This window comes from Aptenodytes patagonicus, chromosome Z (assembly GCF_965638725.1).
Source record: "Aptenodytes patagonicus chromosome Z, bAptPat1.pri.cur, whole genome shotgun sequence".
Lineage (NCBI taxonomy): Eukaryota > Metazoa > Chordata > Aves > Sphenisciformes > Spheniscidae > Aptenodytes > Aptenodytes patagonicus.
The window spans coordinates 43,037,209-43,059,992 of record NC_134982.1 but is presented as its reverse complement, the minus strand read 5'-3'; the positions used below and the strand labels follow the sequence as shown (position 1 = coordinate 43,059,992).

The window sequence follows — 22,784 nt, the reverse complement described above, 5'->3', positions numbered from 1 at the left end:
TGCTGGGCTACAAAATCACAGCTATTGATCATGCGCCTACCTACGTAAGTCACTGCTTGAATTTATTTCTGCAAGAGCTAGTGTCAGGGGCAGGATGAATACAGCAAGAAGAATGGCATAAGAAATGAGGAATTTGGGGCTTGGAAAACAGATTTTTTTATTATTATTATTATTTCTGGAAGCTCCTTATTCAGGCTTTGTCTAGGGGTTGCCATGCCTCTGATTTGAGTCTCTCCCTGCCTCTCATATGAAGTAGGAGCTTGGACCTGAGCAACTAAATAACAAAAAAATTCTCTGTCAAGGCAGCCTCTACAACGTTCCAGCACACGTTGGATGGTTAGAAGACAGGAGGCTGTATGGGCAGCCAGTATGGACAGCACACCTGACCCAGATACCAGCTGCTGGTCTAGTTCTATGACCTGATGGATTTTCAGTGTTAGTGGCCTAGCGAGAAAGATAAGGAAAGGGAGGAGAAGGATGACAAGAACTTACAGAAATAACGTGTGTGGAAAGAGCAAGGGTGGTTCTGTAGAGGTAACAAATACACATCGTTGCATTTAATCTGCAAGACTCTGTGACAATGCCAGCAATTTATCTTCCTGACCAAACACATTGTAAATACCGCAATGTATGACCACTATCTCTCTTCTATTAGAAGTAGTTACGGGGGAGAAGCATTTAGCAATTTAGCCTTATTAGGATGGAGAGGATCTCTAGTCTTTCTCCTGCATCAAAGAAGACAAATTTCTTATCCTTTGCATAGGACTGAGGTAAGGCTAGAGTGGGACTTTAGAGAGCAGCGTTACCTCTTTCTGTCTTTTCATTAGCTTGCTAGTTGATTTTCAACAAGTCATGTCACCCCACTGTAACTTACTCAGTTTACGGATAATGAATTGAGAATTATGAAAATTATTATGGAAGTACAATACTTAACTATCACACAGGTTGAAATCCTAAACAAAACCTATTTAAATGTCCACCAAATTCCACAAAAAGTATTTCATTCTACTAAGATTCACAAACAAGTGATTTGCTCAGTACAAAAATATTGTTAGCATGTGGTAAGTGCTGAGCTAACTACTCCTCATTGTTAGCTATGAGTCAAAGATCATAAACTCAAGTTACCTGCGTTCTACAGTTTTGCAGACAACAGATGTTAGTTGGGAAATAAAGCACAGGAAAATGCTGCACAGTCCATTTGCAAAGGTAACACTTGTATCTATGCCAACGCGGAGCGGTAACTGCTTCCAGATTTTCTGCCTTTAGATTTTTCTACCCCTCATTTACAATCTTTAACCCTTTTAGCATTATGCTTGCACCTATTCATTAGGAAATACATCATAGAGGGATACACCAATTTACTGCTGGTAACTCTTATAGCAAGATCCTTACTGCACTCTGCTACCAAAGTGGCTTATACAACTCAAACATAAAAGGAAATATAATTGATCCCTCAATATAGATGCATAAATATGTTTTTTAAACTTTACAGTATTTAGCTATTAATTGTTTGGAGAAAGAAAGCAACTTGGACCACTGTTTGGTGCTGCAAAACTATGAAAGTTAACATTATAGAAACATAGAATCATAGAATCATTAAGGTTGGAAAAGACCTCTAAGATCATCAAGTCCAACCGTTGACCCAACACCACCATGCCCACTAAACCATGTCCCTAAGTGCCGCATCTACACGTCTTTTAAATACTTCCAGGGATGGGGACTCAACCACTTCCCTGGGCAGCCTGTTCCAATGTTTCACCACTCTTTCGGTAAAGAAATTTTTCCTCACGTCCAATCTAAACCTCCCCTGGCGCAACTTGAGGCCATTTCCTCTTGTCCTATCGCTGGTTACTTGGGAGAAGAGACCGACACCCACCTCGCTACAACCTCCTTTCAGGTAGTTGTAGAGCACAATAAGGTCTCCCCTCAGCCTCCTCTTCTCCAGGCTGAACAACCCCAGTTCCCTCAGCCAATCCTCATAAGACTTGTTCTCCAGACCCTTCACCAGCCTCGTTGCCCTTCTCTGGACACGCTCTAACACCTCAACGTCCTTCTTGTAGTGAGGGGGCCAAAACTGAACACAGTATTCGAGGTGCGGCCTCACCAGTGCCGAGTACAGGGGCACGATCACTTCCCTACTCCTGCTGGCCACGCTATTTCTGATACAGGCCAGGATGCCATTGGCCTTCTTGGCCGCCTGGGCACACTGCCGGCTCATGTTCAGCCAGCTGTCGACCAGCACCCCCAGGTCCTTTTCCGACAGGCAGCTTTCCAGCCACTCTTCCCCAAGCCTGTAGCGCTGCATGGGGTTGTTGTAGCTGAAGTGCAGGACCCGGCACTTGGCCTTGTTGAACCTCATACAGTTGGCCTCGGCCCTTCGATCCAGCCTGTCCAGGTCCCTCTGCAGAGCCTTCCTACCCTCGAGCAGATCAACACTCCCGCCCAACTTGGTGTCGTCTGCAAACTGACTGAGGGAGCACTTGATCCCCTCATCCAGATCATTGATAAAGACATTGAACAAGACCAGCCCCAAAACTGAGCCCTGGGGAACACCGCTCGTGACCGGCCGCCAACTGGATTGAACTCCATTCACCACAACTCTCGGGGCCCGGCCGTCCAGCCAGTGTTTTACCCAGCGCAGAGTACACCTGTCTAAGCCGTGAGCCGCCAGCTTCTCTAGGAGAATGCTGTGGGAGACAGTGATCAACAGCATTGATCAGTCATTGTTTGTTCAATATTAGTTTCACCACTGTAAGAAAACAAATACTATTTTTTAAAACACAACTTCTGTATTTCAAATTAATAAAGGTTTAATAACCTCATTACTTTAGCATATGTTATGGTTCATTGACTAGACATGGAAATTGAACGAATCTATTGAAAAAAGACATTCCAGCAGCTGTAAAATATGAAGTAATCCAAGCAAAAATTCCCTCCTTTGCAAATTATTCTTAGCTGTAGTACAAATGCTTAGATGTCACTGCAATAATCTAACAGTAGATATGATCATTTGTGCAGAGATGGATCTGCAAATATGCTCAGTGCCTTAAAAGGGGCATCTCTGCATTTGGAAAGATTCCTAATCACACCACATGCTCCTAAATTTATTGAGGAGCAAGCACAAAGGCCTTTCACAAAGTTAGAAATGAAACACAGCAAAGCGTAGATAGCGGAGACAAGATTTAAAATCTATGATCCTTCTGGTTATAGTTCTAAAAAATACTAGTAGTAGATGTGATACAAAAGTCAGAGTGTTTAATATCCTTCTTGAACTCATCTCAACTGAAACACCATGTAAAAAAAAATACTGTGAAGACTGTTACTACCTAAAAAGTGGTTATAAATCTGTTACTCTTCTCTCTTGATGTTCAGATTAACTTGAAGTTTTCAGCTGGATTTTAGATTGCCAGTGTATTTCCATATGAACTGATTACTGTCCAGATACGTAACTTCTGAAGGCAATTCACTGTTGTTGCTAGAAACTCCAATATTGAATGTATCTTTCAGCTCAAATTATAAGGTGATTCCTTCAAAAGCTGTAGAATTGCTACTTTCAGCAGGCTAACCTGGTATAATTACACATCCAACCTTCCTCACAGAAACATTTAATAATTCTAAGCAGTACCCGGGTCACTTGTCAGATCTAGCTTGAATGTGTGTGAAAAAAGGGGAAAAATTGTTAAATAAAGAAAAAAATAACATGTAAAACATTCCTTTTTCTGCCATGCAAAATCCTCTCCTCATCCTTTATTAAAAAGAACTAATGTTAATCCTTTATTGCCTACTCCCTCATTCCAGTTATCCTAATGTGCAATGTCATTCTATACAAAGCAAAGCTTTTGTCCATGATGTGTTAGTGCCTGATTTCAAGATTCTGTTCACCCATGCTGAACAGCAGCTCTGAAATCAACGTGGTTTTGTTCAAATCAGCAAAAACTTGTGGTCAAGGCTAACATTTCAATCCAAGGCCACAGTATGCAGGACAGTAAAAATAAGGACAGCAGCTTTCTTTCAGAACACAAAGTTTCTACTTCACAACAGAAATATAATTTGCCTATGCTGACTGGCAGAATTATCTTGGTCAATTTTTGATCTGAATGCCAAGAGAATTCATTTGATGAGCTGGAGGGAGAAACCATACTGATCTACGCTTCCATTATGATGACCACATCTAGATGTTCTTTGTGTTTCCTGCCAATACAACCAAAGTTCTTTGATTTGTAGCATCTGAAGCGATTACTGTATCAGCGGGGAAATGGGAAAATATTTCAATTTTCTTTTCTGTATTCTCTGTCAGCAAACAAGCTGGTGTATGCTTTGCCTAGGACACTTCTAGTTTTTACTTGCTTTTGCACCATACACAAGCATTTATGCTTCAATCACAAACAAGCTAAAATGGAACTGAGTCACACAAGCTTCCATTTTCTTCTGAAACAATTGGTGTTAGCTAGTCTCAGCCAGCTTCCTGTAAATATATACAAGTCTTCTATTTGGGGATGGGCAATGGCTATGTAATAATATCCAAATGTTGCACACTTAAGTTGTAAGGATCCTGCTCTTTCCTTTAACCTAGGCACAACAGGTTTTCCAAAGGAGGATGGATAATGACAGCTGTGGACTCAGTTAAGGGCACAGCAAACTAGATGGCATGCATGAATGGATGCCTGGTAAGAGTCAGGACAACGTCGAACAAAAATGAAGTTACTTTGAACTTTGGAAAGAATTTCTCCCTATAATTTTGTGAAGCCAAACCTCAGTTTTAGAGTACTTCACGATATGGATGTTTATGTTTTGATCTGAATCCAAGCCCAAGGTGGGGGAGGGAAGGAGAGAAAGGAGGAGTATGACACACTTTTCCCACTCCTCCAATGTTCTTCCTGGCAGACTGGAGTTTGAATGCTAAGAAACAAGGGTCTGTTCAACCCATTCCAGCATTCTGCCACCTGATCCAAAGCTTACCTCATGACCAAAAAAGGATCACTGAACTGAAAGCTGAACACCTCCAATACACTTGGATACAGTATTGAAGCACGGCTTTGAAGGATTGTCTTCTCTACAAGCTTACCTACGCTGCAGCAAAGTTGGGCAGCAACCTTACACATCACTGTAAAAGAGCCCTCACAAACTCATACACTGTAAAGACAAATTAAAAATAAAAAAAGGGTTTGAATTTATTTTGTTTTTGTATAGGCACTGAGCTGTGACACAGAGAACTCCACTGACTTCATGACGCAAGTGTTAATGACTGATTTCCATATGCATGAGACTAGCCTATCTTTCAGCTTTATTCCCTGGCAGGGCAAAGACCAGTGATTTCTGGCAGGTCTATAGCTTCTGTAAACAACTAACAACTGCAATAAGGAGTCTATTAAATGATCCCAGAAACTCTCTATAGATCGCTCCACACTGACTTAAGTCTACAGAGCCTCTTGAGAAAACAAAAAGACAAAAGAACCCTGATCAAAAGGTGTATACTGGATAACATCAAAGACAAAGAGCACAGCCAGTTCTTCACCTCAGCAAGGAGGAAGCATATAAATTCAAGTTACCATTGTACAAGTCACTAAAAGAGTAAAACTAAACAGTTGGGATAAAGCTGAATCATCAACTTGTTCTGTAGCTGACAGCAGAAAACTTGGCAACCTGAGCTGAAAGGATGGCACTTAGTCCTGGAGTTTTCAGCAACAGTACTGGACTTCAAATTCAATTCACCAGTGAAAAAGTGGGGGAAAAAATTGCGTAGCCAAAAGTTAAACTATTAAAATACATTAAACTGAAGGGGGAGAAAAAAAAGCACATTTGAAAAGATGGTCTGTATTTTTTGATATGTTACTTTAAATCCCTAAAGAAAATAATCTCTAAATTGTTTTTTTTTTTCCATTTTTGGTGCCTTAAAGAGCATCAGTTTCGGCTAGTTAGCTATTATAGTTTTCACAGGTTTTGGTTCCATGACTTAGAGAGAAATTAAATCCTAATATCCCAGGTGATACATTTTTTTGTTATCCTAAATCCAAATTATTTCTTTTCCCAATGTATATTCAGAGGAAGCTAGACTCAAGACAGAAACAAATAAAATACTTGTACAAAATTACTACATTTTTTATTAATATAAGAACTTCAAAAATAGAACTATACTCCATGAAAGAGACAAAAATAATCAAAGGTATATAATCGTATTTGCCAACTACACTGGCAATTTTTTTTTTTTTTTTTTTTTTTTTTTTTTTTAGTTAGATTCTACAACCTTGCAATCTACTGAGTAAAGAAAGAACTCTTTTTAGTTAAATTGCAGTGGAACTTGAATTAGTGATACCTGACCCAGAAGTACTACCATTCCTGCTAAACTTCACTTCCACATCCTGTAATGATTTGTAGAATTATAAGTTAAAAACCCTAAAGTTAGGTCAATTTGATAGAAAAAATGTATTATTTCTAAAAATCAAATTCTTATTTTTGCAGTGATGCGTTTTCAGTCAAAAAATGATTGCACTTCTTTCTAAAGCTGTTTTAGAATGAGGAAAAAATATGTTTTGTTATAAAATTGACATGCATTGTCTTGTAAGACAGGTCATTACAGAAGAAAAACAGAATTTTATAGGATAAAAAAGAAATTGCACTAAAAAGCCGAAAAGGAAAAAGAAAATGTCAGGTAACGTACTCAAAGTTCCCAAAACCCAGGAAAGTTAATAAAATGCAGTAGTAACCTTTCCATAAAGTTGTACCTAACAATTTCCTCAACTTTTAGGCATGACGTGTCTTTTTTCAGGACTGAAGAACAAAACAATTTCCTACATTCTTCAAAGAAATACCTGAGATCCATTTGTATCTGAAATACTCGAAATCCTTCCCACATCGTTTCAGTCAATAACCCATTGCAATACAGTCTTTCCACTACTTCTGCAAGACATCCTTCTGAGATGACAGTATTACAAAATAAGTAGCAATACACGATCTGTAGCAATCTAAAGCATCAGTAGTTTCAGCTAAAACATGCTCTCGAGTTGAGTTTGTCCCCTCTTTTATCTGGGAGGTTAGAGGCATATATTCCTTGGCTCATTGCCCAAGACATCAGAGCGTACAGCAGCCTGTGAAGGCATAGAGCCAGACTAAGCAGTCTTACGGATTTTAAAAGGTTCTTCCCTCAGAATTTTGATAACTGGAAGACAGCAGACAATGAAGGACATGACATCACCTTTGGTAAACATGCAAACATTTCAGAAGCTCTTATTGCTTTAGAGGAATTCTAATTCTTCAGATGTTGGCAGAAGAGTTAATTCTTACTACCGTACCTACTGATACATAAGTATCTATTGCAAGGCATCTTTAAAATGCAACACAAAAATCTAAATTTAGCAACAAACCACAAAAAAGAATGAGAAAACTGTGCAAGCATTCCAGTGAATACAGAATAAAACAATTTTTAAAGAAACGAGTAACTTGTAAAGCTATATTGTAGAACTTACAATACAGAATTATAGTGGTTCACTGTTGTTTTGGTTCCCCCCCACCCCATGTCTACGTAAATAAAAACCTAAATACTTTTGCATGTTACATATGTTTTACTACACAGAGCCTTGTAAAAGTACTGGTATTTTCTCCACCTGCCCATGATTTTACATAGGGTTTAGTTCTGGGGTGGATTTTTTACCTTTTTTTGTTGCTATGAAAACAATAAAAATATTGATTTAAGAACCAAATGATTTATGGTCACAATAAAAAAAAAAACTTAAATAAACCATTATTTCACACATCTAAGGATTCCAAAGGATACACAAAATAAGTATTTAAAAATTATGGTAAAACAAATTATAAATGAAAAATTAAAGGTTTATGTTAAGTGTTCCTTTCAAAATACATGTATTTTATCTTTTAAATACTTTTATAGGCCATTTAGTGTTTTTACATAATCTATTTTGAGGAAACATGAGAAACAATGTTGGAACAGAACAGATGAATCCATTTTAGATATACTTTAGACGTGTTTATTGTTAAAAAGAAAAGCAGACAAAATACTTTTGAAATACGAAATTAAAAAAACAGTCAAACAGCATTTTAACACCAATAATGACTGTACAACTCAGTAAAGTTTTACTAAACATTCAAAAGCATTCAATCTAGCAAATTATAAATAAAACCTGTCAAACACTTATGTAAATGCAAAAACATTAAATACATTTGATAGAAACATATCTGGAAATAAACTCTACGTTATGGTATTACTATTTCTTCATATTATTCAATACTATTTTCACCTAATATCCAGTTTTATCTATAAGACTATTTTTATTACATTCTTTGCTCCTTTGCCTAGCACTCATCATCATACAGTTTATTTCTCCACATTTTTTTTTTTGCACAGTTTTAAAAATGAGAATTTAATATCAGACAACCCCAATTTCTCAGTGGGAATTATAGCAGCAACATTTAATACTTAAAGGTCAAAAGAACGTGACAAAGGCCATTTATATCTGTTACAGTCCGTATTATCCTAACTGTCATCATCATCACTACTATCGTGAGTCTTAGTCCATTCCCTGTAGGCCTGTCTTTTCTGAAAGCATGGTAAGGGAAGAAGAAAGCAGAAGTATTAGTTTAGAAGTATTAGTTTGTCTGGCAAATTTGTTAATTAAAGCAAAATAAAACCCCAGAAAACAAAGAAATTCTGAAGTGACATCCTAAGTTTAGGGCACAGTATGAGCACTCAAAATCACCTCTGTCCTATTTCCTTTAATCAGCATATACAATCTCTAAATCACTAAAAGAAGTTTTATTCCAATCTAATCCAGTAATCTGTTGAAAATGTTACCACACAGTGACTGCAGTGGGGCCAGTCACCAGACCTGTATGCACAGAAATAATACAAAAGGGAAGAATAATCTTCTTTTCCCCGTAAGAAAATACTATGCTATTCAAACTGCTTCAGATAGGGGACTTGCAATACATCGAGTCTCATGCAAAACAAAGAAATATCTCTAGAACCAGAAACATTAAGAACCAAAACCATTAGTAAACTTGAGCATAAAACAAGATTAAGACATCAAACATGCTATATCAGAAATTAATGTCTGAAAAAAAAAAATTTACACAGTTCATTATTTTCTGATTTGACTGTCTACAGGGAGAATTACAACCCTGCTTGGAGCTTTCAAAACATTTCTTCAGGAGTAGTTCTGCCTTAGAATGGCCAGTAGTGAAAACTAATATGAAACATACTATTTTTCAACTCAGCTACTTTCAAGTGGTGGCTGCCATCACAAACTATGACAGGCTTTACACAAGGCAATGCCTTCATGCTATTGTAAGTTGGATAATGGAAGGTGGTGGTACTGTACTCAGCCACACAGAGACAAATTAGAATTACATATTACATTGCAGAATTTTTTAAAGGTTTCTCAGAAAAAAAACTCAAAATGCAAACACATACAAATTTAAGAAGCAAAAGCGATGCAAAGTCATTAGAGAAGTCTGCACGTTAGAGCTGAGTCTGTTGGCTTGCTAGCATTTGTCTTAGTGGTACACTTTAGAACAGAAAAGGGATGTTTTGGAATACATTTTCTTACCAAAAAAAGGAGAAAGGTTAGAAAGTAAGTTTATGTTGTTCAGTAGTAGCTTCTAACTATGCTCTAGTTAAGGTAAAACTGCTTTGTAACACTAGCTTTAAATTGGAGAGCACAGGTTAAAGCTACCTCATTAGAAGAAAGGCAGATGCATACTATTTATTATCAAAGAACTTTCACAGTCTGCTAAACTAGATCACCAGTGAATGGTACAGTGAACATAGCTGAGATGCCCCAAATAGGACAATCCTCTTCTACCAGAAAACAAAAGACACACTAATGAAATGCAGAAGAAACAATCAGATTGGAACTCGATATGAAACAAACAGCTGTGGCAATTCTCAAAATAGTCTAAAAACTCTCTCCAAAGGCTACTTCATTCTTATCTACTTCTCCAAAAAGGTTATTTCTGTACGACTCCTCCAACATTTCCCTGGCACACTGTGAATCCTTCAATGTGTATTTCAAAAATTCTGTTTACATTCATGCAATCACTAATTACTACTTCATTTCTTATGTCTGAATATTTCTAAAATGCAGTTTTACTTCTAACAGAGAAAAAAATAGAAACTCTGTAAGCTGCCTAACAGTTGAAATTATTTCCACTTAGATATCTGAGTCAAATTTGCTTAAATAGCAGCTGAATTATTAAAGAATAACTGCTGCTCAGCATGTTCTTCATGCAAACAGTATTCCACTTCAGAACTGTTTACGTCCTTTCAATGGCTGTAGTATGACATAAATACAGCTATTTTAAGTGTGTTCAAAATGCTGGTTTACATAAAATTGAGATTAAAATGTCACTGTTTAAAATATGTATTATAAAATTACTGAAAAAAGTATCTTTGTGTTTATCATCACTTTTTATCAAAAATAAAAATTAAAGACATAAACCTTTTTAATTACACATATAAATCATCTTCTTCTTTCAAAATGTTCTGTGTCTTGCACAAACCTCTACAGATATCCTGGTATAAATTATGGTGTCTTTCTCAAAAGTTGTATCACAGAAACTGAATCACTGAAGTGGTCATAAGCCTAAGAAATTAAATGGAACTTCCTGACTACTGAGTTACTAGGGAAGGGGTGGTAGGGAGTTTAAGAAACGGGAAATTCTGTAAAATATTTATTTCAACGTATGATGAGTTAGAATTTACGTCAAATTATCTTTCATTTTCTTCACCTGTAACATTTGACTTCCAGTTCCATCTCTTAATCTGTAAGGTCTAATAACGCCATCTTCACCAAAGAAGCGAGGTGGGCGCAGGCTTATCACATCTTCTGATGAATCTGCAACTCTGACAATAAAGCAGCAAATTTAAGGTATGTGTCAATATCTCTACTCAGTTATAGTATTTAGCAAAGGCTCTAAATTATTTTAAATATAAATTAAATTCAAGTACTAGTAAAGCAACTGTTGTCTATATATGTATTTTTGCATATGAATAGAATCATAGAATCATTAAGGTTGGAAAAGACCTCTAAGATCATCAAGTCCAACCGTCAACCCAACACCACCATGCCCACTAAACCATGTCCCTAAGCGCCGCATCTACACGTCTTTTAAATACTGCCAGGGATGGGGACTCAACCACCTCCCTGGGCAGCCTGTGCCAATGTTTAATCACTCCTTCAGTAAAGAAATTTTTCCTCATGTCCAATCTAAACCTCCCCTGGCGCAACTTGAGGCCATTTCCTCTCGTCCTATCGCTAGTTACTTGGGAGAAGAGACCGACACCCACCTCGCCACAACCTCCTGTCAGGTAGTTGTAGAGAGCGATGAGGTCTCCCCTCAGCCTCCTTTTCTCCAGGCTAAACAACCCCAGTTCCCTCAGCTGCTCCTCATAAGACTTGTTCTCCAGACCCCTCACCAGCCTCGTTGCCCTTCTCTGGACACACTCCAGCACCTCAATGTCCTTCTTGTAGTGAGGGGCCCAAAACTGAACACAGTATTTGAGGTGCAGCCTCACCACTCAGTGTCAATAGACACTGAGTAGATATTTTATGAAACAGTAATAGATTTTACTCAGAAATCTATTTCAGAGAATGATTATTAGAAAATTAGATTGCATAGGGCAGTACACGCCTGCAATACTTAATTAGTGTCTAAGTATTGTACTTCAAAACTTCAAAATTAAAGACATCTGTGCCATACAGAACTTCTGCTCTGATATTTTTATGCATTTCTCTGCTGAAGAACTTAAAGTGGAAAAACAAAAGAGAGTGGCAATCTTATGGCAGCAAAAGTGGTCCAGCTCGCTAAGAAGAACAGGACCATTAAACAGCTGGGTTCAGACAAAGCCACTAAATGCCCCCTCAAAACACTTTCTGTGTTTGTCTGAACAACCAGGACAGATCCTGGCATGATGTGGTAGTCTTGGAACTCATCTCATAGAGTAGTAACAATATAAAAAGTAATTTTTGATGCAGCTGAGAAGTCTTTTGTTCCTGTATACTTAGGATAAAAGGAAAAAAATCAGCAATTGAAGGAAGTCTGATCACTGAGGTTTTTAAACTAGTTTCTTTGGTAATGCTAGAAATACCTGAGATTTGATGTTCTGTTTTTTAAATGCTATCAACTGTGTATTTTTTAAAGAGCCACCTATTTATTATATAAGTAACAATATGGATAAGATTTTTTTCTAGCTCATCTGAAGTAATGATGAAGTTGAGAGATCCAGAAACATTGATGCAGAAGTGATACAAAGACACAATGTACTACTGCTACTACTATTGTCTGTTTCATGCCATATGTCATTCTTCAAACTTATTTTACTTACTTTTTAATACCCTGAAATGTGCTGCTTGCCATGTCTATGATTCCTCCAGTAGGCCTAGCTACTGCTCCCACTAAGCCTTTTCCAACACCTTTGAAAAAACCAGCTGCTCCTTCTTTCTGAGCTCCTAAAAGGATTAAGTGCAGCAAATCATTATAAAACACTTTAAGTTTTTCTTACAGTCTTAGCAAACTTAATTACCATTTAATCACAAATCTTTTTTGATACGCAATTATGTAGTCTCCACACAAAGTTCATGTAAACAACATTTAACCTAAAATTCAGTAGGAATATAAAATCTTTATAAAAAGTTTTATAACTCAGATTTATAATATCTTATCAAATATCAAGAATTTACCATCATATGAACAGTTAATGTGTCAGAAGACCTAAACTTACCTCTTATTGGTTTTGTAACTATTCCTGTTATGCCACTGACAAAACCCTACGAAGAGAAACAAGAGACATTACAAATACACTTTCAGACTGTATTTTTCATTTTTTACATTTTTCTTACTACTTCATTAGTGAATAGCCTCAAAGTACGTGTTGCGTATTCGAAAATTCACTACAAGTTAACAGAACGAGAGGCACCTGCTTCACAGTTCCTACCTTCTCTTCTACCCTCATATATTTTTCTTTAAAATTATCACTCAATTGTGGCCATATATTTGCAAAACCAGAATTAAAATAAAGAGTAACAACTCTCTGGTGACTACGGCAGCCTCTATATTTGTTATTCTTGCCTGCATAAAATCCATTAATCTTTTTATAATTTTTTTTCTCCTTACAGAAACTAATCCTTTTCCGCCACGAGTGATACCCTCTCTCAGACCAGTGGGCTGTTTATTCATGGCTTCTCTCCTTTTCTGCTGGTAATCCTCATCCATAGTTATCGCAGCTACTCCTTTTGCCATAGCACCAGTGATTCTCGATGCAGCACCAGCTAATCCACCTATTGGAAAATAAAACAAAATAAAATGCCAATACAACTTACAAATACTCGCCTATGTTGCTTACTATTAAGTATACTACCATGATAACACTGAAACTTACCAACAGCTCCCCCTACTAGTGCTTTAAGTCCTAGTGCCATTCCTTCTATAAATTCTTCAGGACCCTGGATGGCTCCCTAAGAAAAGAAAGGATGTGTTTATGTTAAGCTTCAAATAGTATGCATTACATATTTTTACATCTTACATTTTTATTGGCATTTATCTATAACAAAGAGAACAAGAGCGTGAGACCAAGTGAGAAAGTGTGAAAGTGCCGACAAGAGCACCTGTGAGAGAAAGACAGACTATTTTAGAATACTAATTCATTCCCTGAAGTCTGCTTATTTTAAGGCAAATGGGAAAAAAGCAGATTTATTTTAAAATAAGAACCATAAGGAACAGTCTTTTGTGAATTAAGTTAAATGGACTACTCTCTCCTTTTTATCTCACTTGAGTTTTCCAGTAACTTTTCCTGGCACTTTCACTTTAAATTTTCAATTCTAAATCTAAATTTAAAACCAAAAAAGGAATTTATATATCCACATTTTCGATATCATTCATACCTATCTACTTGTGCTACATTTCAAAAGAAGGCAGCAGAGATTTTTACCTGGTAAGGTTCATAGAAGAATGCTTCTACTCCTTCAGACAAGCCTCTTATGAATCCAAATGGATTACCCAAGACATCAAGGCCAAGAATAAGAACATACATCTGTTTAATAGCCTAAAATAAAAATACTTATTAGTAAAAATATTCAGAAATTACACTAAAACAAAAGGCAAACAGTGTAGTAGACCCAGATTAAAAAAAAAGTGAAAGCAACATGAGTTTAATATAAAAAACCTCAAAATTATTTGGAAAAGTAGTAGTAGAAGTAGTTGTATTAAAAAGAATCTTATAGTGAGTAAGTCATATTAAGTCAGCCAAATAAACATTACTTATTACGAGCATTTCACAAATAACTGACATTAATGTTCTTGAGATTTTACAAAGCAAGCACATTACCTAGATTTCTCTCATACTACAGGACAAAATTTGGTCTGTGCATATGCTGAGAAAATTTTGTTGATTGTCACTGCAAAACATTGTAACTACATCTATATGAAGTGTAACTCAATTTTAAAAAAAGATTGAGCATCTGCTAGGAGATTTCAAATTTTCCCTCTGGGAAAAGGAAGGAGAACAACAGATAACTCGTTCCCCAATTAAAACCCTGTATAGGTTTTCTCTCCTTTAAAGATGGACAGAGCACTAAGTTAACATGTCCAAAGAATCCCTTATTATTAGTGATGGATTGACAGAAGAGGACTAATACTTTTATGCAAAAGCGTGTCTGCTGGGATTCTCTCCACTGGATGACAGGACTTGAACAGTACACAAAGGCCAAAAAGGGATCATAATTCATATACTACTAATGTCCAAGAAAAAGCATTAATATTTATATGCCAATTCTGCTCTATCAGAATTCTATCAGAATTCTATCAGAATTCTGCCGCACTGTGTTTGCTTCCACTGTCCATTCCAGCAAGTTGTTTTGTTATCCATGCCACTTTTCCTCTAGTCATAATTTGGAAACAGCACTTTGCCCCCGAAATAAAGGCAAAATAACCTTTGTACAAACCTACAAGGCTGACAGTAATCTTATTTATTTTCATAGAACCAAAGCACACAGTAGCGCTTTCAAAGTATAAATTTACTGAAATACTGAAATTTACTTATTCTAACCTGTTTTGAATAATGCCTTACAACTGCTGATTGGAGCTGTTGTGTAGTACAGAAGTGATAGCTGAGTTCAAAGAATGCCAACCTAAAAAAAAAAAGAAAAGAGAAAAAGTAAGAGCAAAATAAAATCTAACATATGTAATATCGGTTTAATCTTTGGAAGTAATCTTTACAATCATATTTTTAACCTACTTAAAGACAACATCTTGTACATCTGTGAGGGTGGCCCCTATACTCTTCAGCAGGAGATTCAGGGACTGAAGTGGTATCAGTTCATTCTTTCTTTCTTCTTTGTTACTATCTTCTCCACCCGTACTGAGTGAAAAGCTTAAGTGTAACTAAAGGATAAAAATGAGATTGGGAAATAACATGGTTGGTTATTAGAAGTATTATATTTCTATCATTATAATCTTTTACATGATTTAAAAATTGAGATAAGACATTTCTAATCTTGACTGAAATCAGACTGACTTCATAATGGAGAACATAAATACACCACATAGGGCAATAAAAAACCACTAACATTTAAAGTCAAACTGAATAACTGGAACTACCTTTAAGAAAACAAGAACTTGAAATTATTTACTCATGTTTTCAGATAAGGTCTCCAGAATCTTTTAGCTATAATTTAGGTTATTAGCTTGTTTCCAAAACATTTTGTTTCTATAACTAATGCCCAAAATCAAAGCAAACTGAAAATGATAACACAGCATGGTGTCCAAGCAAGAATGAGAAATGAAAGCCTGAAAACAAGTAATTATTAACACAAGTTTTACAGGTGCTAAATAAACACTGGAATATGTATACAAGAAAAACCCCACCTGTGCAGACCTGAATTAATCAAAGTATTTGTTTCCCAGAAATTAAGGTGACAGTCTCAAAACAGAAAAACATTCAGGAAAATTGCTCAAAGGGCTCTATAGTGCACAAGTGTATTCAGCAGTTTTCAAAATCAGATGAAAAGAAGTTACGCCTGTTTCTGATTCTCTGAAGACAACACCATGTGCCATTCATTAATTTACGGTGTAACAGAGCTTAACTATAGCTCATTTCAAAGATACATAGCTCGTCTTGCACAATCATTGTCACAATTCACAGCTCTAAATCAACTTTGTAACTGTTGAAGACTAATGTTTTATTAGAACCTGAAGCCCATTTATTCCATCCTATTTCCTCCATGTAATTTTTCTTGTCAAATATGACAGAATACATTAAAAAAAAAAAAAAAAAGCTTTTGTTTACTTTGTTACAAAGTGTTCACTTTGTTATCTTAACATGTAAAGGACATTTTACTTTTGTCAAGTCCTGAGCAGTTTTTGTAATAAAACAACTGGAGACATACCTATGAACATCTAAATGAAGACACACTGAAAGAGCTACTAAATATACTTGGAATGAGTTAGGCTAAGCTGTTTACATAAAGCTAGCCAAGCATTTCCTAGAATTACCTGTTCTAATAGCAAACCATTTCTAACATCTCATCAGATACTGTAAAGAGATGAAACTCAAACCGTTCTTTGATCTATTTCCCATGGGATGGAGGGGAGATTCTCTTATTAAGAGCTGTCATAGAGCCTACAAAGTACCATCATAGCTTTAACAACATCTGCTATGCAATAATCAAAAAACGAAGACCAGTAAGCTAAAAACGCACATGAGTTATATTTGGGCTGTTGTTTCCATATAAGTATGCACATACTATTCAACAGTTGTGCCTGAATGTTTATGGGAATGGGGAGACAGCCAAAAGTAGACTTTACTGGAGTCAAAAACCAGAACTGCTTTTCCAGTGAGTAACGATAAAGCAGAAAATGTCATTGCACAGTAATGCTGGCTGTATATGTTTTTTAGAAATGATCTCATTCCCCAATCCACAACACACTGTCAGCACACAAACTATAGCATTTTGCAAGGATCTTTTAAATAGTAGAAAGAAAAAGAATTACTGTATATGAAGAAAGTAATGGATAGGAGTGAAATAATGAACTTTTTATGTAAATATTTAATAAACGTTAATGTTAGTGGTAAGAATGAAAGCACTTTTCCAGGACATTTTTATTTTATTTTTGATCACCTCTATGTTTCTTCATTTCCAGTGCCTACTATCCTGCAGGAGACAAAATTCTTCAGTTACAGAGCAAACACAGGCTGTACTGTGAAAAAGGTATACCTTAATTGGAGAGATATGAAAGTATTCATACAAGCTGATTTGTGACGTATCCATTGATGACACACTCATCAGTTCTTCTTGAAGAGATTCAACATCCTTTTTGAAAAGTTCTAGCTGTGAATACATTTTCAAAAAAATATTACTTTAAAATTTAGAGTATATAAAACTACCATGCATTTGTCACTGAGATGCAATACATTGACTAATACTACTTATACTCTCCTGATCTTATTTTTTGACTTAAAAAGTTGACATTTTCAAGGACTTTTAACTAGAGTTGTTTGCTGACTTTTTTTTGTAGGAAGAGGAGGAAACATATGTATAAAAAGACAATCCAACATACATCTATTTAATAGTAAAAAAAAAAAAAAGAAAAAAGAAAAAAGAAAAAGAAAAATATCTATTTTTATGAAAGTTCAAATACCAAATATTTTCAAGTAAGGTTTGGACAGTTTTTACCTGAGTCAAACAACGGGCATACATATATACCCTTCTGAACACACAATACAGCGCATAGGTTTTTAAAAACAAAAAACTAGACTAAAGACTATTTTCTGTTATATAGAAACTAGACTTTTACATACTCTGAGGAGACCTCCATCTAGCTAGCCCTTTTTGCTTTTCTCCTTCAAAAGATGGAGTTCCTTTACAACAGTTTTTGAAGAATTGGCCAAGTACAAAAAACATTTTAAGATTTTTAAATAATAACAATTCTAAAGTTATAGTCAGAAAAGACTTAATCAGTCAAAGAAAATGAAGTTGTAACTGAAAATAAGGCGAGAGATCCTTTCAGAACTGTAAACCCAGATACCACCTTGCTACTTAAACAAGCAAAACAGTCAAGGCACTAAATATTAAGTAGGGATCATATCCTAAAATTATGCCTTGCAATTCCACTAAAAATGAAAGTGCAGAAGAGGGCCTCCTCTAATCTTTGGATTCAGTGATTCAGCTCACAATGCTGATCTCAAATCATTCCTCTTTCCACTGGGAGGGGAAAGAGAATAAAATACAACAATGTATTTTTTCCACTACACAACCATGCATTGAAAATTAACATAATTCTTCAAACTACCACAGTAATCTACAATTCACAGGTACACCTGGTATCAACAGATGAACAGACTGTATGCCCTAGCACACTGCTGGGAACCACCAGTTCAGACTACATATTCCCACATACGAAAATACAGGAACATTTCTGAAACAACCCTAAAGTGACGTTATTAATGTTCATTAAATGTCTGCTTTGTTTAAGGAACGCTTCAAATTTCCTCATATTTCATAAGTAACAATCAGACTGCTCATTCTTACTATTTATATTTTTAAAGATGTTTAAGCAAGCTTATGATGTTTAACAAAACTGGACTCATCCAGCCTTTAAAAAAATTACATTACTCAGTTTTGCTTCAAGAGTTTATAATATAATAAGAAAAGACTATATAGAAATACATGTTTAGGTCTTGATTTAGAGAAAGGTGCCTCTCACCAGAGAGGATCCCATTCTTTAAGTTAAAACTTTACTTAAAATTTACATTACCACCAATAGACAAGAGTTCCTAAGTCAATAAGCAACTAATATATTTTGTGAGTATTTCCAAAATTGTGGTACCACTACAGCTCTGCAAAGAACCCACAGACTCCGAGTTACAGCAACTGGAAAGACAGACAGAACTAGGAAGACTCAACTATATCTTCATGCCTGATAACCCCAAACTCAAGGTAACCACATAAGCATTCTGTGAACTGGACAGTACATTTAGTTTTCCTTTATCACAGGCCAGAAAACAAGCTACAAACAACGCACCAAGGTCAGAATCTTCTTTTTAAAATACAAAACAAAGAACTCCATATGCTTAAGAAACAAAAGGTAGGAAACTGAGGGTATATTTAATACATTATACCATGCAAGAGTAGCAAATTTATTTAGATGAAAATATCTACTGAACTACAACCCATAACAGACAATTCTTACATTAATTTATTCTGCTGTAAACTGACAAAATTCTAACATGACTCCTATCTTGCTTGAAATGTTATTCCAGAAATTAATTCTCTCGTTGTTCCACACTTCCTTCTAATTTTCAATTTGTATTTACATTGGAGCAACTTTTTAATCTTTTCACCTTATTTTAGTTTAATCCCTGAGCAGTAATACTTTTTTAATCTCTGATGTGTAGATATGGGGAAATAAAAGCAAAGTAAGTTGCTTTTCCAGCATACCTTTCACTTACCACAGTAAGACAATACCTTTTAAGGCCCCATCAAAAAGGACCTTTTTGCTCTACTCACCCAGGCAGATTTTTTATGCAAATATTTCTGGTGCGGTTTTCACTAGCAGCATTTTTGAGCTACAGACAAAAATAATACCCTTTCTGCTAAATAATTTATTATCAGTTCATCGTGTATTGACATTCAAATTTCAATACTCTTAACAAGACAGCATGCCCAATATACATCAGAACTGCATTGTATCTATACAGCTTATCACCTTTTTTGGTTTTCTTTGGCAAATCCAAGAAACTCTGGCTCCTCTGCTGCTTCATGGTTGTATCTGAGGTTTTCAATATTATTTCCCAAGCAGACTGCCTTGCACTTCATATTATTATTTTTTATTTTACTTCTACTGTTCCTATGTACAAACTCCTCTCACTCTCCCTGTACAGTAATTAAATTCCCTCCCACTGCCCTCTCCTCTCCGCTTAGAATCAACATGTCAACTACATCATCTTCCAATTTTATAATTTTGCATAAAATTACTGAAGACACTTTCACTTTCTAATCAACCTCTCTCTCCATTCCTTTTACATTCTTTTGCTCTCATGGGCAGATAAGTTTTAGTGATTTCCTGGCCAAGATTCTCCTAGAACTTTTTTTTTTTTTTTAATTTTTTAAAATAAGCTACATTAAGGAAAAGAGTATTATTTTCACTTCCTGTCTTGGGTTCTTAATTAACTGGTCTCTCAGGCATTAGTAAGACCAGAGTCTACAACAGCATTAGTTTCATTCTTTTCAGAAGGTTTTGAAGCCTTCTTTGCATAGCATGCAAGATGAAGATAAAGGAAAGAGTTTACTGTTTGCCTCAGGCAACGGTAACTCTTAAAAACCTCACAGCTTCATATTCGTCCCAGACACAGCAATTAAACAGCATTATGGACACAGAAGACCAAGTTGTTTTTTCTTTTTTAAAATAGAAGTTGAATAATTACAAACTTAAAATCTATTCATCTTTAAACAACAAAAGGTTTCTACCTCTTGGTCACTCAGCACATCAGCCTGTGTAAAGAATTCAACCAGTGCATACAGGAAGCCAAGATCTAATCTGAGATCCATCTCTTGAATCAGGACCTTAAAATACCTACACATGAAACAAAAAACAATTATTAAGGGTATTTAGGCCACTTATGTATTAACTTCAGATTTTTTTGTTTGTTTGTTTGTTTCAGGGATTCGCCATTACTGGTGAAAACAAGGCTTCCCATAGTGGTGTAAGATAAACACATTTCCTGTAATGAGAACTATTTTAATCAAGTAACAACATGTAACACTGTATATAGCACTGTTAAACATAGAGTTTTTTCTAAATTAAAAAGAAGACTAAAAATCTGCATTAAAAAGACACTTAAAAATTCTTGCTTTACTCTGCAATTATGTGGATAATAAAGGTGGCTGAGCTTTCATCTCTCTAAGCGCTCTGATCTTTCCGAGAATGAGTTGGTGTAAAATTGTATCTTGCATTATGTTTGCCCCATAATAATTTTGATTTTAAAGATTGATTAAGCATAATCAATAGCATAAGACATGGAACATGTCAAAATACTTACTTAATATGAGATATTTGTGAATGTCCTGCAGTCCTCATGACAATACTGACATCAGTAAATGGTTTTGGTGCTATGAAGTTATAAAATAAAAAGAGATGAGCACGGATTTTTATATGATATACATACCTTTATATTTTTAATATAAAAATGTCATATGTTCAGGATTTTCTCAGTCCTGTAAAGTAAGATTACATAATGGATATGACTGGCAAACAACTAATTCAGGGAAAAGAGCAGGAACAGAAAGGAGTAGGAAGACAAGGATGAAATGGAACATCAAAATTCTATTTCACTGATCTCTGAAAATGTACCATTTTCATTTAAAAGCAAATTAATATTGATATATAGACATATAATTTCCCTAGTCATGGAATAAGATTTTCCAATGGCCAATACAGTAATATAAACTAAACAAAAAAAGGAATTCCACAGATTTATGCACTCTAGGTTGAAATTGATCGAATTTAGAACGAACACCTGACATCTTATTCACTTCTGTACAAAATTACAAGCAGTATTCTTTGTCTCAATCTAGAATCCCTCCTGAGATTACTCTGGTCTTCCAAGTGACTTTGCCCTGAATGAGTTAATGGAAGACTGCAGTTCATCACATAGTACACTGACATTGAGCTCTATGCTCCAAGCAATGGAGAAGTCAGAAGGCTACATACAAAACAGGCAAAATATAATTTGCCACCTACAGAGCATATAAATGGTGCCTCACACAGCAGTTTTGAGTTTAGACTAGCAATGGCACACATTTCTTTTCTTATTAGTTAAGATTATTTCAGATAGGTCACTAGGTCATCTATTGCATGCAAGCAAAGAAAAAAAATAAACAACATGATTAAGATAAACTATTTATTTGGGGCAGTAGGGAAAAATCAGATGACTAAAGATGAAAAGTGAATCCTCATTGCCCCAGAACTCCAAATGCAAGTAATACAGAAACGGTGCAACAGATTCACTACCATCAAGATAAGCAACAATTCAATCTCTTCTTATTTTCAGCAGGCAGCTCTTCTCCTATATTAGTCAGCATTAAGTTTTAGTTGTGGTCTGAATGCAACTGCCAAAAGCCCATTTTAAGCTTGATCCAAATGTAACTTTCACATTACGCTCTCCAAGAGCACTGAATTAGCGTGTCAAAAAGATGTGCTTAAAAGGTATGATATCCGTTGATGGATGAAAGAAATTTTTTCTTCTGACTGTTAACTGTTTAAATAGTTTTTTGTATATTTTCTTTGTAGAGAAAACTGCTTCCCTATCTGTAACATTAGTATTGTATTATCTGTAGTCAGTAAGCTTATAAAGACTTCATCCGATAAAAGTGACATGGTTAACTTCAATAGAAACATGTTATCTTGTCATTTTAGAAGTAAGGATTATGTTAAACTAGAACAACAAACCTGAATCCAAGGTGATGGACTTTGGAGGTTTAATAGGATAGAACACAAAGGGAAATATGGCTCCAGGAATCTGGTTTTGTATCTAATAGGGGTAAGGACAGGACAAGGCACAGCACGTTAGCTTTTCAACAGTGAAATATTTTAAAATCAGGACAAACACAAGAATGATGAACGTTACCTGTAGCATTCCACCAATCCAAAAGCAGAAAAAAAAGCTGCTATTGGCGTTCAAAATATCTCTATTTTCAAAATGAAAACATCCAATCTAAATAGTCTAGAAAAGCTTCTCGAAGTTGGTGGCAATAAATGGTCCACAGAATTTTTGCAAA

General features: G+C 35.6%; 1 protein-coding gene across 2 annotated transcripts in view; it reads right to left on the bottom strand.

Annotated features, from left to right (window-relative positions):
* The window catches only part of VPS13A (vacuolar protein sorting 13 homolog A), a 115,116-nt gene that overhangs the window by 8,333 nt on the left and 83,999 nt on the right, over positions 1-22,784 (bottom strand). Inside the window, exons 57-69 of one of the 2 annotated variants that reach the window (XM_076363273.1) lie at positions 22,456-22,537; positions 21,047-21,116; positions 20,475-20,580; positions 17,223-17,336; positions 15,245-15,390; positions 15,056-15,137; positions 13,940-14,053; positions 13,391-13,466; positions 13,126-13,289; positions 12,734-12,779; positions 12,338-12,461; positions 10,741-10,855; positions 7,969-8,551 (exon numbers count right to left, since the gene is read on the bottom strand). In XM_076363273.1, coding sequence (XP_076219388.1) covers positions 8,489-8,551; positions 10,741-10,855; positions 12,338-12,461; positions 12,734-12,779; positions 13,126-13,289; positions 13,391-13,466; positions 13,940-14,053; positions 15,056-15,137; positions 15,245-15,390; positions 17,223-17,336; positions 20,475-20,580; positions 21,047-21,116; positions 22,456-22,537 — 1,302 coding nt within the window. In that variant the 3' untranslated portion in view covers positions 7,969-8,488. Of the gene's footprint in view, positions 1-7,968; positions 8,552-10,740; positions 10,856-12,337; positions 12,462-12,733; positions 12,780-13,125; positions 13,290-13,390; positions 13,467-13,939; positions 14,054-15,055; positions 15,138-15,244; positions 15,391-17,222; positions 17,337-20,474; positions 20,581-21,046; positions 21,117-22,455; positions 22,538-22,784 lie in introns of those variants that run through there. The other variant, XM_076363272.1, reaches the window with a different exon arrangement.